Here is a 19,232-nt window from a genome sequence, read left to right as displayed (position 1 = left end):
ACGGGGGCTCGATGCCCTGTGATGGAGGCAGAAGGACAGCACCTGAGTCAGGGGACTGAGTGGTCCTGGCAGGGTCACAGGGCTGGTGAGTGGTGAGGCTGGGGATAAACATGGTCCCCTAAGTAATCAGTCTGGGTTAATGGCTTCCCCTCTCCCCAGACACACAGTCACTTCTGTGCATGACTCAGCTGCATGTGTCATCCTGGGAATGCCCATCACTTCTGCCCATCACCTGGCCATCTGTGTGCTCGCTCCGGAACAAAACACGTAGTCCTTCTGGGATGGTCAATTTTCATTATCAACTTGACACAATCCCATGGTTACTTGGGAAGAGGGACCTCAACTGAAGAACTGTCTCCATCGGATTGGCCAGTGGGCAAGTCTGTTTTGATTAATAGTTGATATGGAAGGGCCCAGACCACTGTGGGAACTGCCACCCTGAGAAAGTGGGTCTGCCTGGGTTGTATACAAAGCAAGTTGAGCAAGCCATGAATAGCAAGCCAATAAGCAGCATTCCTCCATGGCCCCTGCTTCAGTTCCTGCCTCCAGGTTCCTGTCTTGAGTTCTCTCATGAACAAGCTAAAGTGTAGTATGTTATAAAACCTTTATAAAGGACTGCAAGTTCCATTCAGGCAGGGTGTTTATTCATAGCAACAGAAACAAACTAGAACACACCCATGTGTGTTACACGCCTGATACACGCACAGCAGGAGAGTTCGAGAAACCAGCTTTGTCTCTGTGATCTCTGGTGGGGAGCAGGCCAGGAGCATGACTTCCTTCCATTGTTCTGCCTGGCATTTACTAGAAAGAACCTACATTCTACCCAGGCTGTGCCTGGAGGGCAGCCCCATGCAGAAGCTTCTGAAGTGTCAGAATCTCACCCTGCCATGGAACCATCAGCCCCTGGACAGTGACAAAGTGACTATCTAGACAATTTCTACATGTGGCTAGGGAACTGGGGAGTCCTCTAGAACAAGGAGAAGTAGTGAAGGGTAAAATAATTCTAAGCGATGCATGGGAAATGCAGAAAGATGTGTACGAGGGAGGGAGGGAGGGAGGGAGGGAGGGAGGGAGAGAGAGAGAGAGACTCCCCAATGTTGCTGAGTCTGAGGGAGCTCAGGGGCAGTAAACACAATGGTTGAGAGGTCAGGCTAAGGTCCGCATGCCAAGGCATCAAGATGTTAAGGAGATGAAGAAACCCTGACATTCCTACAAACTTCCAGAGAGAACAGAGGGGCAGAGACAGTGGAATGAAGATCGGAGAGCATCGCGGCTCACATCATGAAGTGGGTCTGTTCCAGTTAGGAGGACAAATGACTCCAAGCCCAGAATTTTAAAGCCAGAGACTGCAGATAGAGCACTTACACTTCAGGTCTGTTTTGTTAAAGGTTTTTGAGGATGCAGCTATCAGTACCAGGGCAATGTCCGAGGAACTACTCACTCATTTCATAAGTTAGTGAGGGGAGAAACTGCTACTGCTAAGCACTGAGTGCTGGAGTCCAGATAGGAGCGCAATGTCCAAGAGTCTCTTAGGAATAGCGTACATTCTTAGGATGCGCCACAGGCAGGTGGGACGTTTAGTGGCTTGCTAACCAAGACCTAATCCTTCTGTTACTAAAGGAAAAATAAAGGCAACTAGAATTTCTGTGAAAAAGAAAACAGAACAACAAAAATTCATGCAGAAAATCACGATCCTTGTATGACACTAAATGTGGGCTGACTTTGAACAACTGAGAGAAGGAAGGAAGAGAGCCTGTTGGGCTGTGGTTCCGGGAAGACCCTTCTCCTGTCTGTAGGAGGAACTGGAATCTGAGCCCCACTTCTGTTGTGGATGCAAACATCCGTGTTGTTCCAATTAGCATTTTCCACTGGTTTTGAACTATTTAGTTGGACTGATAAAAACTAAAAGATTTAAATATGGTGAAAACAAAAATATATTAATGAAAGATAAATAGTAATGCAGAGGAAAGTAATCCCATGGTAGGTCTGTGGTTTTTGTAGGTGACTTTTTTTGTTTCCTATGATTTCTAGTTGTCCCTTCTTCCTCCCTCCTCTTCCTTTCTTCCCCTCCCCACTTTCTCCCTCCCTTCCTTCCTTTTGCTGTTGTTATGGTCACAGTCGAATTGTGTCTTTGTCTAAAACATATTAAGTGAAGAAAGAATGGGGGTGTTATCTGAAAGCAGACAATTTGGAGAAATAGCAATACCTAGTCAGACCTGTGGGCAGGCGGAAGTATGAGGCCAGGTTCTCTCCAGCAGAGTCAAGGTGGTTTCACGACAAAATAAAGAAATAAGGTGGGGCTATTGTAAAGTTGGGAGAACCATGGATAGAATAAGGGCAGAAAGTCAACCAAATGGCTGGATGTGCAATGGGAATCTGAGCCCAGGTCCTCCAGAGTGTGCACCATCACCTGCAGACAAGGCTGGGGAGGGAAGGGCTGCTTTCTAGTTCTAGTTATGTCCTTGTGGTTGGCCCAAATGGACTGGTTGCTTTCCTTACACACATGGCTTGGGGTTTCTGAAGGGAGGAATCTGAGTCCATAGAGAACGGAGAAGAGGAAGGGTCCCCAGGAAGCCAGATGTGGAAAGGTTACAAAACGTTGGGCAACACGGCAAGGGTGGGGAGGACACAGGACAGTCCCAACTCTTGTTGCATACCGAGTGAGGGAAAGAGGCGAGAGAGGAGCACCCAGGCCTTCCTGAGTGTCCTTCAGGATGGAGACCACAGATAACAGAAGTCTGGAGGGAGACTGAGGTATACTCCCTGGGGAAAGGACGCATCATACGGAGACCTGACTTCATATGTATCACACTGGGAGAATGAGAGCAGAGTCAGCCAGGTGCCAACCTTGCCTTCATTTTTGTGCATGCAGGGCTCCCATCCCCCTCAGTTGCTAAAATTTGCCAAAGCACCAAACCCCATCAGAAAAACACAAAGAGAGAAACGCAGGACATCAAGCATGAACCCGGACGTGGGGGAGCTGGCTTGGACAGGTGGAGTGCTAACTGTGCACTCGGGAGGTCCTGAGCTCAGATTCCCAGCACCCGTGGACAAGCTGGGAGTGGCAGTGTATAACTGTAACTCTAGCACTGGGAAGCAGAGCCCAGGCGCTCATTAGCTAGCCAGGCTAGCTGAATCACAGAGCTCCGGTCTCACTGAGAGACCGAGCCTCAAGAAAAGAAGATGGAGAGTGACTGAGGAAGACACTCAATGTCACACAGTCTCTTTTGTAGTCCCAAACTATGTCCCTAAACAGCAGCTATGCAAGCTCCACTATTAGCCACTAGAGCTGGTCGTCAACTGAGTAGACTGAGGATGTTTCCTTCCGCGTCTGCCCTGTACACGCTCAGTCTTGGCTCTCTCTTCTTCGAGTCGGTCACCAACAAATACATAATGGTGGAAGAACGGGGCAATCACTGTTTCTTACAATTTACTTCTTACTAAGGGCAGTGGTCTAGACACAAGGTGGGGGTTTCAAAGGAAAGCCAGCCACTCACAGGTGTCACTTACAGCTCATAGCCTGCTGGGTATAGTGGCACCTGCATCTTGGTGTTGCAAGCATGCAACGTATTTTCTCATTCATTCTTAACACGCACACAACTGGAGACGGAACAGGTTGGGTGTGTTTCTGTCTTGCAGACAGCAACTCTGAAGGCTCAGAGAGGAGAGTTGAGTGTCTACGGTCACATAATGATTCAACTGGAGAGAGAATATTGGGCTCTCTATTTTTTTCAGGAGCTTTGAAAAGGCTTTGTGGAAAATAGGAAGATGGCTTGCTCAATACAACCACAAGGACCTGAGTCCAGATCCCTGATACTCATTCAAAGCCAGGTGTGGTAACACATGCCTGTAATCCCTGTGCTGGGAGGTGGACCCACAAGGCTTGCTGGAGCACCCTGGCCATCCAATAGCTGAACTGGCAAATACTAGATTTGTGAGAGATTCTGTTGCAAAAAATAAGGAGGTGAGGGCTGGAGCAGTGGTTCTCAATCTGTGGGTTGCATATCAAATACCCTGCATAGCTGATATTTACATCATGATTTGTAACAGTAGCAAAATTACAGTTATGAAGTAGCAACTAAAATAATTTTATAGCAGGGGTCACTGCACCATGAGGAACTGTATTAAAGTGTCACAGCATTAGGAAGGTTGAGAGTCAAAGTGTCAAAAGCATGTGCCATTTTTGCGAAGGACCAGAATTCAAGTTGGTCCCCAAGTTGGGTGGTTCACAACTGCCTGTAATTCCAGCTCCCAGGCACCTGACGCCCTCTTCTGGCTTCTGAGGGCACTTACACACATGCGCATACCTACACACCCAGACACTCCCATACACATGAGTAAAGGAAAATAAATCTCAGGGCTAGAGAGATGGCTCCGAGGTTAAGAACACTTGTTTTCAAGGGGCCCAATGAGTCCCTTGACTTGGACACGTGTGAGTGTGTACACAAAGCACACCTCTCCCTCCACACTGACTTCTTATAGCATCATACAGACAAAGTCCTTCTCTAGAAAGAGCCTCAGGAATCCAGTGAGGGAGGTTCTGTCTGGGAAGAACTCCAGCTGGGTGGGACGGAGGGAGAAGGGACCTGTTTTTCGTACCTCATCATCTCCTAAACATTCTGAATCTTTTTACCAAGTGTGTCTTTTCTATTACCAATTCAAAAACGTTCAAATGATACTTGAAAGCCATGAAAATAAGTAACTCTGGCTACCAGTCAATCACCTGTTGAAGAGGTGCAATCCGCTGCCTTCCTAGATCAGTCTCCAGGAGGAAATTGGTTTTCCCAAGGAGGAGTGGTAATGGAAGTGGCTCGACCTGGCATGCGGTCATGACGGTGCTCCTTCTAAGCAGGCTGGGCACTGGCTATGCAGCTGGGGACCATGAAGACTTTGTTGCCAATGAGTACCTGGTCTGGTGCCCACCTGCTGCCTTACTAGCTCCTCCCCGGAAAACTTCAGAGAGGGTGGAGAGTGGGTCCACCTTGCTCTCCCTCACCCACACCCACACCCACACCCTGGGCTCTGTTCATTCCCATGTCATCTCAGCTCCACCTCCTGCTCTGTCCCCACTTCTACCAGTGCACACAACTGGGGCTCAGCCCAGAAGACAGGGCAATTTCCTCAATGGTCTCCATCCATTCCTCTGCTTGTCTTGTGTTGGTCCAGGTGACACGGGCTCCAGTATCTCCCCACTAAATGTACTGATGACACCCCAAAGCCTGGGGCTCCTAGGCCATCATCTTCTGTGTGTTCCTTTCCCCTTGCCATCTTGTGTTCTCTATCAACCTCAATGTTTTTGCAGTTTCTGAGTCTTGTCTGGGTGGCTAGTTCCTCCTCAGCCTCTGGGAGTCACCCCAAGTTTGTCCTCAGGGACATTTGCTCTGGCCTCACACAGCTTGTTCTGGGGTTCATGGTCTGTAGGTCTGCTCAGAGGCACTGACTGACAGCTGGGACAACTCTCTGGTGTACTGAGTGAATTCACTTTTGTCTTCACGAAAACGACTACCGTCTGTAGTAGATCTACAATCGTTTCTCTTGTTGTCCTCAAAATCTTTTTGTTTGTGTGTGTGCATTTATATGTGTATGTATACATGTATATGCATGTTTATGTGTGTTGGCAAACGTATGCATGGTGAATGTGTATGTGTGTACATATATGTGGAGGTTCAAAGTTGACATTGGATGCCTCCTTCAATGACTTTATTTATGGGTACAGGGTCTCTCGATGAGCCCAGAGTCCTCCAGCTCCAGCTAATATATGAGCCATCTTGTGTAGGAAATCCCATCTCTGCTCCTGAGTGTTAGGATCACAGGCAACCCTGGTGCCTTTGATCTAGGGATCAGAACTCCAGTCCTCACACTGCATGGCAAGTGCTTTATCCACTGAGCCATCAACCCACACATGACCTCACAATCTTTAACTCTCAGAATAAACAAGTCTTGGTCGCTGCTGGTTAGACGAATAGGGTCGATGGGAAGGATGAATGTGGTGGGCGAATGAATGATGACTAGTTATGTCTGGGTGGATGGATGGACTGATGAGGGGATGGGAGGATGGAGTCAACGGATGAATGAATGGGTGAGTTGATGGATGGGTAGATTGAAGGATAGATGGGGAGATGGGTGGATGGATGATGAATGGGGATATGGCGGGATGGTCAGATGGATGGATAGGTAGGTGGAGGGGTGGGTGGACTCATGGATGGGTGCACAGGTAGAAGAATATGATGATCGAGTGGATGGTTAAATAGATGGATGGAAGAGAGGAAGGGTGAGTAGGTGTAGAGATAGATGAATGAACGGAAGATGAATGAATGAATGGACGGACGGACACAGGGTTATATAGATGAATGGGTAATGGATAGATGAGCAAACAGGTCTTAGACCGGTGGACAGCTGGGTGGGTAGATAAATAGCTGCATGAATAGTGAATGGATGAACAGGCGTGTGTGTATGTATGTATGTATGTACAGATGAATACATGAGTGAATGGGTGGTAGGAAAAATGGGGGGATAAATAGAAATTTTTCAGCATATAACAACCCTGAGGTTCCTCTGCCCGGTCAAGTAAGTCCTCTTGGTGTCCTATGCTGATGAGGCAGGGACCTGATTAATGAGGAATGAGGACTTGCAGCTGCCACCTCGTGTTGAGATGGCTTTTAACACTGACTTCAGATACCTGCAAAGCCCTGCACAGTGGTGACCCCAGGACCTCGATTGTCTGACTCTGACTACTGTGTCTATTTCTAAATCCCTCTCATCTAAATCTCCACCTGCAGGGGGAAGAGAAGCATAAGGCAGGACTCAGTCGGAGCAACTGGACACATGTGCTAACGCCTGGGCTTGTTTTACTCGTTCATCTCTTCAGCGCTGAACCTCTGGGCTAACATGACACATGAAGGGGAGATGGCTTTCGACTGATTCGGAAAATGTCTCCATTGAGCCTTCCTTCCCATCCCATTTTCTTTAATTACATTAGCATCTGCAGCCACGCAGCCTCATCTGTGGGTGCTTGCATAGACCACAGCCACACCACACAGAACGGCTAATTGGCCAGTGGGGCGGGACAGTGGCTGGGTTTCTGTTGTGCTTTTGGCCTTTCCTAATGAGCTGATGTATGCTCTGCTCTGCAGCTGCCCATCTCCCCAGACGGTTCCTGCCTGTTCAGTCAAATGAGTGATGACTAGCCTGTCCTCTAATGCCCCCACAAACCAGGGCCATTTAACTGTTGGGGGTTCTGTGGCACGGGAGACCATTCTGCCTCTCTGCCCACAAACTCCTGGGTCTACCTGCCTTGCAGGTCCCTTCATGGTCAAAGCCAGTTCCCTTCCTATTGCCTGCATCTGTATGAGCAAGCTCGATGGCCTTCTGTCAGCTAGAGAAGCAGGGTTTTCCCTCCCAGGGACTCTCTGGGCAGCAAGGATTCTATCTTCACCAAGACTTCTCCTCACAGGCCCATTTACCCCAGGGCCATTGTGAGCAAAAACATCTTGACCTCTGGTGGTCCCAGCCTCACACACAGGCTTAAGTGCTTCAGAGGCTGGGGACTCACCCCATCACTTGACCCCTAATTCAGTTTCCATATTTTCCTGCCACCCTGAGGGACCTTGCTTTCCCAGGCTGCTGATGGTATGGGACATGGTGGCTGGTGCTGGCGAGGTGACAGATGAATGGTGAAGATGTCGCTCTTGTTTCTTTTATCTGAAATGGCAGGTCAGGAGAGGCCCACAGCTTGTCCAACCCAACTGTTAATCTAGAATCTTCTGCCCTTGGCTCAGAAGCTGCTAGCTGGTCCCAGCTTGGCACTAATCTCCGTGGCTGCATCGCTATGTTCACATGTGGCTTTGTCCAGATGACCTGCGCCTGCTCCTGATGGAAGTTTTGTGATGTTCCTCTGTTGTGGGGCCCTGCCCCTAGCCCTACCTCGTCCTCTCTGCTTTCCAGGTCAGATGCCAGCACTGCTCTGTGGGGAGGTGGCTGACTCAGGAGCAGAGTATGCCTACACAGCCACCCCATGGATGTGCACACAGCAAGACACCTGTGCATGGCCCCATGGCCCAGGCATGCTCCATCAATGGCCCATTCTAAAAGTGGTCACTGCTTGGAGCCTTCCATCTTAGGGTCCCCCCTCCCTGCCCACACAGGACCCATTTCTCCCGGCCTGAACAGCCCTTCACGTAGCCATGGTGACAGTCTTCCCCAGCTCTCTACCAGCTCTGCCTGGGCCTTCTCTGTCAGATGGACATGTGGGCCACTGCTGCTGACTGTGGCTACCTGTTAAGGGTCCATACTGGCCAGGTTTCCCAGAAGTGACCACCCCTGAGTTTCCTTTCCAGTGTACAGTTCTCTGTGCATAGGGTCAGGTTACAGGTCACATTGGACACCAAGGTCAGGGAGGGGGCAGTGGAAACTAGAGTGTAGATCAATGCAAGACCAGCATTTGCCTAGCATATGCCAGGTCCTGGATGCCATCCCCAGTTCCCTAGGAAACAACTAAAAGGGATAGAGACAATGGAAGGAGACAGGGTCGGGGCATGGGACTCCTATTGGAGCCCTTTCCTCTCTTTCCTATTGAGACCGTTTCACTAAGTAGATGAGGATGGCATTGAACTCATCAGCTTTCTGTCTCAGCCTCCAGAGTGTTGGGATTACACACAAGTGCCACCACATCCAGCCCAGTCTATCTTGTTTCTGAGAGTGATTGAGGACAGACAGTATTAATACCAAATCAGACAGCAGCTGTGTTCTTCAGCACACAATTCAAAGAACCGAAAACACATCCAGACAGGATTGCTCACGATATGGCATTCATCATGGCGGACATCACCCAAGGATCCACCAACGGGTAAAATGCCAGCATCTGTATGAACAGTTGGCTGACATGAAACTCCAGTGGGTTGAGTCACAGAAGAAAGACGAATGGCTGCCAGTAGCTCTGGGGAGGGACCCACAGGAATGACTGCTGCTGGGGACTTTCCTTGCAGTGGGCAGGCTTCAGAACCAGTCAGAGGTGGTTCTGGTCCATGTGCTAACCTCGCTGAATTCTGCACCTCAAAATGGAAAAGTACACACTGGGGACTCTTGTCTTAATAACAGACTCAGGTAGAACCCTCAGCAAGAGACAGGACTTATAGGAACAGGCAAGAACTGACCACCAGATTCCCTAGAGTAAGGAGGAGCCTAGTGCAGGGAGCTGGGTCCGCCTGTGGTGGCCCTCCTCAGATGGGATCTAGCTGATAGCCTCTCAGTTTCTTGGTTTCATGGTTGGCTGCCCAGCAAGGCTGGACAGAGGCTCTTGTGGGGGACAGTCGTCATGTACCTGTACGACCTTCTCTTTCCCAAGTCACACATGCATCCCTGATCCCTATACCCAAGATGAACCTGTCTAGACCAAGCATTCCCCTAGACCTCTGTCCCAGTGTGGCATCAGAACTGTGGCTTGGGACAGAGAAAGGGACAGACGAACTTCACACCCAGGATGCTCAGAACCATTGCAGCTGATTGAAGCACAGTGAAGAGACCTGAACAGAAAAGCTGTCAACCTTGGCCTGCTGGTGAAGCCATTGTCCCAGTTTTGGCCCCACCCAGAGGTAGGGAGGCAGGACTCAGAGACCCAGCGGTTCTCGCAACAGTTGTTGTCCAAGCACGGGTTCCGTGGGAAGACTTCAAACTGTACGCTGTGGCCACCATACCATGGGAAACACACAGCTTTCTACAAACTCCCAACCCTGTGAGCCTAGAACACCTGCCAACTTGGGGTCCTGCCCATTAAGAAGAGCAAGATTTCCTTAACAAAACTCCAGTTGGCAGGAGCACCACAAGAATATGGACACACATAGGTGAGGTGGAACCCAGAACTGGGATAGACTCAATAGTCATTGGAGGATGCCCATCACTCTGCTTCCGGCCCCCACCTCTGCCCCACTTTCCCATCTCAATTGCTTTCTCTCAATAATGCCATCTCTCCCCCTTCCTCAAAGTTCATTGCCCTCTCACGGGGGCTTCCTCCACAGGCAACTACACGCAGGGCCCATCTGTGACAGGTTCTCTTGAAAATGGTTGGCCGACACAACCCCAGCAGAGGTGACACATGAACAACAAAGCAAAGGTGTCCTAGAACTGCACAGAAGACACCTCCTCCCAAGGCATGCAGGAACACTGGAGGCTGGAGTTCCCCAGAAGGCAGACGCATGCCTTACCTGGCAGCATCGAAGCTGTCATAAGAGCCCACTGTGTAATGCCGGAAGAGTTTCTTGCTGCGGTCAGCACGGGTTTCTGCAGAGGGAAGAGAGACACCATTCAGCAAAGCCACAGCCCACACACTGAATGGGCAAAAGGTTGAATCAACCTGACTTGTCCCTGGCAGGGTGACACTCACTCTGCATAGGTCTCACCTTGGGAGACAAGATGATTTGGGGGCCCAAGTCTGCAAAATGTGGGGACACTGGGTTGACCATAGAACAAAGAGCTCACTCTAAAACACAGGTGGACTCCTGAGCCCTAGTGTGCAAGGGTAAGTGAGGCTCTTCAGAGCAGGGAGCAGGGACCATAAGTGTGAGCCTTCCAGCCAGGACTGTGAAAGCCGCTTCAGGTGGAATCTCCTAGACCTGCATGCCCAGATGGTGGTGCCCAGGCTGGCAGGCCTCTGGCCATCTCAGAGATTTCCGATGATAGACTTATCCTAGAGAGACACGATCAGGATTAATATCCTGATGACGGTTGCTTTCCATTAAACAAAAAAAGGGCTAAACTAAGCACACATGATTAACGCTCCTCATTAAGCCCCGCTTCCCTGACTCAGCAGGTTCAGATGTAAGATCGGTGGAGACGATATGACTATTGTAATTAGATTAGCAGATGGCACGGGGCTGGGGGGGGGGGCTGTAAAGCTGCAAATGCTGGAAGCAGCACAGAGCACAGTGAGCTTCAAGGTATTCCCCTCACAGACAAGATTCCCTGCCCCGCCTCCTTCTGAGTCCTGCGGAACTTTGAGAGGAACCGAGCAAAAGGCTTGAAGCAAAGGCCTGAGCTCTGGTCTCTCCCCTCTCTCATTCCAAGGTCAACATTGTTTTTTAACTCACCCCTCCCTGTGCAGGTTTCTGAGAGAGGTCCCGGGTCTTTATATGCTTAGAGGCAGAGACAGAGCACCCCACTTCTTACAGACTGGCAGGGGGCACCCCACTTCTTACAGAGCAAGGAATCCCCTCCTGGGCTTAAGGAGGCATGACTGAGGGGGGAGCTAGAACTGCATTTCCCAGCTTCCCCCAGCACTGTGGATAAGGCTGAGTGGTCGATTCTTTTCCAGGAGTGGGGTGCTCCCAAGCTGGGCTCTTAAGCCCCTCTGCTATCCCTCTCTTTTTTTGCTGTCTCCTAGTTCAAGTCTCAAACCCCAGAGGGTAGGGCATCACAGATAAACTGAAGAGGCCCAAGGCACAGTTGGTACCTAAACGTCTGCACAAAGGCAGTAGAAACTGAGATTGGTTCCCAGCACCGTGTAAAGAGACAAGCATAAAGTGTGCAAATCCCAGCCCAGAGGCACTGGAGGGAGGGGATCCCTGGTGCTCTCACTAACTAGCCAGCTAGGCCTAATTGGAGAGCTTCAGGGTCAGTGAGAGGCCTTGTTTCAAAGAGTAAGGTGGAGAGTGACCGAGGAAGATGTTAGATATTGACCTATGACCTGCACATGAATACACACACACACACACACACACACACACACACACACACACGGCCTGGGCCTCTGTGTGTCAGAGAGGGTGGAAGTATACATTGTATACTACATGAGGGGAAAAGAAATCAGACTTCTGTCACACTGGGCTGTACTTTGGGGCTTCTTTGTTCCAGCAGCTCCAGCCACCTTCCTTCACTGACAAGCAGGGCAGCTGGGGTCCTAGTGCTCGCTCACACATGTGTCCCCACTCCTTCCATCCTATTCCTTTGCACAGACACGCAAGGCTCCTGCTTACTGTGACTCCTACAGCCATGATGGTTACTACTCTCGCTGCAAAACACTCACCAGGTGCTTCTGTGCACCGGCTCACACTGTGAACGCCACTGGGGTACCCAGTCAGATACCAGCATGGAAACCTAGTGAGGGGTTCACATATAGTTCAGAGACACCTCTGCCCCTTTACTGTGCTAGTGTCTTCCTTTGAGGGCCTGTTCTTTTTGGGGGCCCCTTCACAGGGCAATATTTTATTTAAGTTGAAGGCATCTTGGTAGGTTAAACGTCAGGCTGTGTACACTACATCTCTAATCAACCACTGCTTGGTCTAGTATTGAAGCCACACAGCATGAAGGCCATCAACAAAAATGTGCCAACAATTGCCAGAATGTCCCCTCACAAGGAAAGAAGAAAGCAATGGTATTTTGCGAACAAAACAAGCAATTTTAAGTTTTAGGAAATGCACTCTATCAAACAGTAAACTGACGGCCCAAAGTGAAGTTGTCAGGAATATAAATTGGTCACCGGATTTAATATTAACCATTGACGTGGCACAGCCGAGAATCACCCACGAGAATCTCAGCGGAGGACTTGTCCTAATCAGGCTGGTCTGTGGACATGTCTACAAGAGATTATCTTAACTGGTGTAGGTGGGCCCAGCCCGCCGTGGGCAGCACTGCTTCCAGGGCAGGTAGTCCTAGTTGGCATGAGATCGCTAGCTGAGCATGAACCTCAGAGTGAGCAGGCAGGCCACTTCCTCCAGGGTTTCTGCTGCAGAGCCTCGGCTGTGAGCGAGTTCTCTGGTCAGAGGTAATGCTGGATGCAATAGTGAGAAGCTGGACTCCAGGTTTCTTTGCCTTGAGTTCCTGTCCTGATTTCCCTCAAGGATGCACAGTGACCTTGACATTTAAAATGAAATAATCACCCCCCACCCCAGGTTGCTTTTGGTAGTAGCTTTATCACAGCATGCAACCAGAACACACTGTGTCTACACAGGATGGACGCTAAGTAGCCAAACGCTGGACTGCTGACAGAAGATAGCAAATGGGCCACCATCCTCTGTTTACACCTGTCACTCCAATACTGACACTGCCTGAATTCCAACAGCCCTGTCCCATCCTGCATAACCCGTGGGCATCTGCTCACAGGGAGGGAGGGGCGACTGGGTGAACTCGATGGATGGCATCACCAAGACCAAATTGCATGCCCGCCCATGTCACTCGGGCTCAAGTCAGCACCGGAGTGAGTGCCTTTCTTCTCTGCCTGTAGGCTGGGGGTCAGGGACGCACCCCATGCTATCCTCAGGACTCAAGGACAGGGCATTACCTGTTTCTCTGAATTGACCTCCTGACTTGTGGTCTAGGCAGGTAAGAGGCATGCGAGGTCATGAGGGTGGGGGACTCGTGAGATGCTATGTGGTTTCCTATTAGGAGAGACCTGAGCTGGCTGCTTGCCCAGTCTCACCACTGGCTCCCCTGTGCCACCTGTGGGTAAGGCAGAGTTCCCAGCAGTGAGAAGTTTTCATTGTTGTTATTGTTGTTATTATTACCAGATACAGCCTTGATTTTAGACTTCTGGATCCACAAGTAGAAAGACTTTGTCCTCTAAGCATCACTAAATCTACACAGTTCTTGCCATGGCTTCCCCACTCATTAGGGCTTGCTGAACTAACCAAAGTCCCCATCACACAAATAACCCCAGTCAGGGCACTGGAGTGAGTACTCAAAGCATGGAGCAACGACTGTGCTAGGAACGGGCCCAGCCAAGCTTCATACTTCATGTCAAGAGAAAAGGTTCCCAGATGTCACCCTGATGGTCTCCTGACTCTGTGTGAGGTCTACAAAGGCCAGACCCTGTGACCTAAGGGCAGGGATTAGAAAGAGACCCAAGGAACAAGTGGCCAGACCCCAGGAGCAGGTGAAGGAGCCCGGATATGTTGGCCTTCTATGGTTGGACGAGGTGCCCAGGGGTCAGATCACTGTGAAGGGACACAGGGTGGTCTGACTATCCCTGGGACATTCATGCTCAGATCACACATATGCCAGGGCTGGAAAGGGTAAGCAGGATGTAAAGCATAGCCACCAACGGGTGCGAGGACTGCTCATTCCGAGTATTGCTCTGACTTGCTCAGGTTGTCTCCATCCCAATGGCAGTTCTGTGCTGGTTGTCTAGGAAACCAGTGGGTGCTGAGAGTGGGCAGGGCTTTGGCTGGGCTGGAGGGCACAGGGCCAAGAGCAGAGAGGGAATGTGTAGTGGAACGCGAGTGCACATGTGCATGGTGTATGTGTGCATTTCTGCATACATGTTCATGTGTGCCTGAGTACATATGCATGCATATATAAATACATGTGTACATGTATATAGGAGAGCTTGTATGTACAGGCTTATGGTGACTATATCATGTGGGTGTGTGCATGTATTCATATGAGCATGTGTGAATACAGATGCATATGTGTAAAATGCACATTGTGTGGCTAAACATATGTGTATAGGTGTATGGGAGCATATACACACATGCATGTGTGAAAGTACATTTATTCATGTGTATGTTTACACAAATGATTATATACATGTGCACATATATGTATATATGTATATGTAGGTAAGAAAAGAATGTGTATACAGGTACATATGTGAGTGTGTATTTGAGCATGTGAGCACAGGTACATGTATGTGTGTGTGTAAGCATATATGTGGATAAGCATCATCACCATCATAATCATAACCCTCATCATCGCCATCATCACCACCACCATTGCCATCATCACCACCACCATCACCACCATTACCACCATCATCACCAACACCACCATCATCACCACCATCACCACCATCATCACCATCATCATCATGCCCTAGTCACCCCGTCACTGTAGGAGATTTGCTCAGCTGCTCTCTGCTGACAAGGTACTTTGCTAGATCTGCATCCTTATCACTGGTCTTCCAGCTGCGTTGGTCCTCACATAACAGCCAGCAACCAGCCCATGCCCTGGCTCCACCTTACAGAAGCAGCAGTGTGGTAATGAGGGAAAAGATTCTAAAGATAGATGGTGGAATTCCACGGTCAGCTCTGTCAGCCACTGGCTGTGTGTCTTGTCTTTTCTCTTGTGATGTGGGGACAGCACCAGTCCTGCTCACACAGAGGCACCTGAGTGATTGGAGGTGAGGCCAGTTGGGAAGTGTGTGCCACTTTGGCTATCGCTATCACATATCATACCTTAGATTCAGAACTTCTGCTTTCCACAGGCTTTCTAAAGTCACACAGCCCATGAGAGGCAATATGGGCCTCCAATCCAGCTGTCTAAACCCAGATGGCCACACGGTGGACACACCCTCACTTAGCTTCAGCTTTGACCTGGGATAGATGAGTGGGCTGGATGGTTCTTAGGACCTTTTCCTGCATGTGACAGTGGCTGTCTTGTTACAAACAGTATTTGCCCTTCACCAGCTGTGCACTATATGCTGTGTTACAATCCTTCTGGAAGCTCACAGGGTGCACAGGTGCAGATGCAGGGTACGAGTAGGACACACCCAAACAGTCAGGAGAAGGAGGCCTGTGGCACATACAGGATGACGGCCAAGACAGACGGTCACTGGGACTCATACTCTTGCTCGGGTCTTCAGGGATGCACCAGTTCAGCTGAACCTGACACATCACTACCCGGGTCATGGCTGCAGCCCTTCTTCTCTCTTCTTCCTAAGCAGGCAGGAGGCCCTACTGTCTCATCTTGGCAGACCTTGCAGAGCCTCTCAAAGACAGACACAAGCTTCTCACATCCTCCAACATTCTCCAATCCCAGTCACATGGGCAGCCGAGGCCACCACAGTCTCTAGTCTTGGGCATTAGCGCTTGGCATGGGACCGTGGTGTGGCCCCCCTGTGACCTCATCTGGTGTAAGGTTCTTGCCCTGCTGCTGTGATGTCTATTTCTGAGGCCTCCAAGAGTGGCCTGGCTTAAGGAGATGAAGCTCACAGGCAGGCCAGCACGGTCTAGGGAGGGGCAGCGAAAGGAATAGACAGACAGAATACAGCTGGAGCCCCAGAAACTTCTTACTTTTAACACACAAGCTTACTTGTTACATACAAGCCCATCTGTGTCATTTCTGCGCTGATCCCATTGCTGACAGCAGAAGGGGTTGGGCAATACTTTTATGTACCAGCCGTGCACACCTGTGTATCAATGGCTGGAGGCAGTGACCACAAGGGAGCAGCTAGCCATGGAACGGTGCCAACATAGATTCTCTGACCATACCTCCTCCTTGGAGAATTGGCCATTTCTCTTTGCCATGTGGGATTCCTGGCAAGGTGGTGTCTGAGAAGCTAGGGCATACCTCCAACCTGTGGGGCCATCCAAATGCGGCCCAGGTTGGTCTAAGAATCATGCTGGTCTCTGACTCCATAAGACCTACGAGGGGACCCTAAGCCTGCGTGTGGAATTCTGTGTGTGGAATGAGGTGGTGGGTCGTGAGTGTGGGGAGAAGGCACAGGGTTCTGCTGCAGAGGTCCCAGGCCTGGAAGGTCCTGAGAGCCATTCATCAGGAGTTTTCTGTGTTCCTCACCTGTGTGTGTGTGTGTGTGTGTGTGTGTGTGTGTGTGTGTGTGCCCGCGCACGCTCACATTACATTTCTCAGCTCTCTTATGATATGGGATTCCCCTCTGTATGCTATGAATATATTTTATCACCACTGATTATTAAAGAAGATTTTTTGGCCAATGGCTTAGTAAGTAAAGTCAGGTAGGAAATCCGAACAGAGATATAGAGAAAAAGTAGATAGAGCCAAGGAGATGCCCACCGGACACTTACCAGTAAGCCACAGCCTAGTGCCGATACACAGATTAATAGAAATGTGTTAATTTAAGACGTAAGAGTTAGTTAATAAGAAGTCTTGGCTAATAGGCCGAACAGTGTTGTAATTAATACATTTTCTGTGTGATTATTCAGGTTTGAGCGGTCAGGAAATGAAAGAGCAGTCTCTGCCTACACTCTGATATAATATAATTCTTTCTCATATTTAAAAAATATACCATGTGTATGCCGCGTGTATGCAGGAGCCAGACACCAGATACCAGAAGAAGATCCCTGTGATTTGGAGTTGCATGCAGCTGTGTGCCACTGGACATGGATGTTGGGAACTGAATTTGGGGCCTCTGAAAGAGGAGCAAATGCTCTTAACCACTGAGTCATCTCTCCAGTGCTTGGTGGACCTCGGTCATTAGTTCTAGCCAATGTCAAAGCCTCTGTGGTATTCCATTACACAAACAACATCCCAAGAGCGTGTGGGACAGCTGCCCGTGAACACAGAGCCCATATTAAGGAAATTACTGCTTTCAGTCCAGGGACTCCCAGAGACAGTGTGCACATAAGACAAACATTTGGCAAGAATGTGAACCATCTTTGCTCTTCCATGCCTAAGACTGTGGGATGCTTGTTGCACAGCGTCACCCAGGGAAGGCTGGCTGAAACAGACACATGTGGTCTTTTCAATAGCACAAGACAGGACATTCTTTCCACTCTGGGCTCCAATCCTATACAGCCCTCCATCTCTCACCAGTACCAGAGTCCTGACAGATCTGTATAGCACAGGCCTGACAACACCAGGACAAATACTGAGTAGGACCTCAGCAGGATGAAGCAGAAAATAGCCTAGTTGAGAAAAGGAGTGTGTTCTGACATATAGGGGCAGAACACAGTATGGGGGTGAGGAAGGGGACAAGCCTGAGTTCAGATCCCCGGCAACCATGTAAGGCTGCCATGGCCACACATGCCTGTAACCCCAGCAGTGAATGGGGAAGAGGCAGGTAGATTCTTGGAGTTCATGGACCAGCCAGCATAGAAGAAAATGGAGAGTCCCATATTCAAGGAAGGATTCAGCAGGGTAGAGACTGATAGAGGATGCTTAGCATGTCCTTTGGTTCCCAAATGTGCACACAAGGATGCCTGCACATGCATGTGTATACACCTGGGTGTTCCACATGTACAATATAGTGCACATGCCTTTGACTAAAAAGAAGGCCTATTTGTGGATGATAAAGGGGACAGACAAGCTAGCTAATCAAGAGGAAACTATTTACTTCCTTAACTGTATAGAAACTTCTAAAAGTCAAGACTAGCTCACAGCCAGTTCTACTTTCTCATCCAGCACAGGGCTCTTCATACAGTGGCTCTCCCGAAATATCTGTAGCACCCCAGAGTTCGGAACTCATCATTAACCTGGTCCAAGTGATCACCTTCTCTGGCTTGGGCTGGTGAAGTAGCTTCCTGCCTCCCTGTTTCCTGATGATTTGTTCGACCCATCATCTGTGGTCCCTAGTGATTCTCGAGGAATATGAACCCAGTGATACTATTGGCCCCGCCCATTTCTGCATCCTTATCCCCCATCACTGTCCCTTCCTCTTTGCTCCTAGAATACAAGCCGATTTGAATCTCAGGGCCTTTGCATTTGCTAACACCTCCTTTCCCCAGTTCTGATTTCACTGTGCCAACAGATCCCTGGCTCCTATGACAACCTGACCACGTGGGTACCCAGTATCTCTGGTACACGAACGAACATTGGAAAATTGGTACCTCCATCTGCTTGATCCTGGCTCTGATGGGCTTAAGGCTTAACAGAAAATGCTAAGTTAGTGCCTCCCAGAGGCTGCTAGCATAGTGTAAAGAGCCCATCTGTACTGGGGAGCCTCCAATTCCAGTCCTGGCCAAGGCAGTGACCAGGAGGAGCCTTCTCACAGGCCTCTGGGTGCTCCTGCTTTATCTAGAGAACAAGATGCTTGCCTGAATGGATGCTCTGGGTGATTTAGCTCTCATGGCACACATCCCAGGTTAACTGGGGATCTCCTCTCACAGGAGGTGGTTGTGAGCCCTCCCCACAAGGCAGCATTTAAGCTGATATGCCCTAAAAACGCCACTTGGAAAAAAATCGACATGGAAAAGGGGGGAGGGGAATCTCTAGAAATTCCATTTCATACACCCCTTGGGACGTGTGGAAGGCAGCGACAGATTTCATGACAGCCTCCGATTGTCAGTAGTTAAAATAGCCCCTTATGCAAAGCAGCCAGGAGGAGGTGCCTGCAGCTTGGCAAGGAAGCCAGGGTGGGGCATCCTGGGAGACTCTGTGGCCTCCCATAGTAGAGTGCCTTTCTGGAAAAGGGAACAAGAAGAGGGACTTTCTCCAGGACCAGTAGGAGTGTCCTGAAGGGCCAGAAGGATATAAAACCCTTCACACCACAGGCATATTCCCTAGGATGGTCCCTACCCCATGGGAGACAAGTGGACAGACAGATGCTACGA

General features: G+C 49.7%; 1 protein-coding gene across 7 annotated transcripts in view; it reads right to left on the bottom strand.

Annotated features, from left to right (window-relative positions):
* The window catches only part of Shank2 (SH3 and multiple ankyrin repeat domains 2), a 433,832-nt gene that overhangs the window by 147,978 nt on the left and 266,622 nt on the right, over positions 1–19,232 (bottom strand). For all 7 annotated transcript variants that reach the window (XM_038318246.1, XM_038318236.1, XM_038318225.1 and 4 more), the window contains exon 15: positions 10,200–10,275. In XM_038318246.1, the coding sequence (XP_038174174.1) occupies positions 10,200–10,275 (76 nt within the window). The remainder of the gene's footprint in view (positions 1–10,199; positions 10,276–19,232) is intronic.

The sequence above is a fragment of the Arvicola amphibius genome, chromosome 1, assembly GCF_903992535.2.
Source record: "Arvicola amphibius chromosome 1, mArvAmp1.2, whole genome shotgun sequence".
Lineage (NCBI taxonomy): Eukaryota > Metazoa > Chordata > Mammalia > Rodentia > Cricetidae > Arvicola > Arvicola amphibius.
Note: the sequence above shows the minus strand (reverse complement) of the source record. Positions and strands in the feature narration are given on the sequence as shown.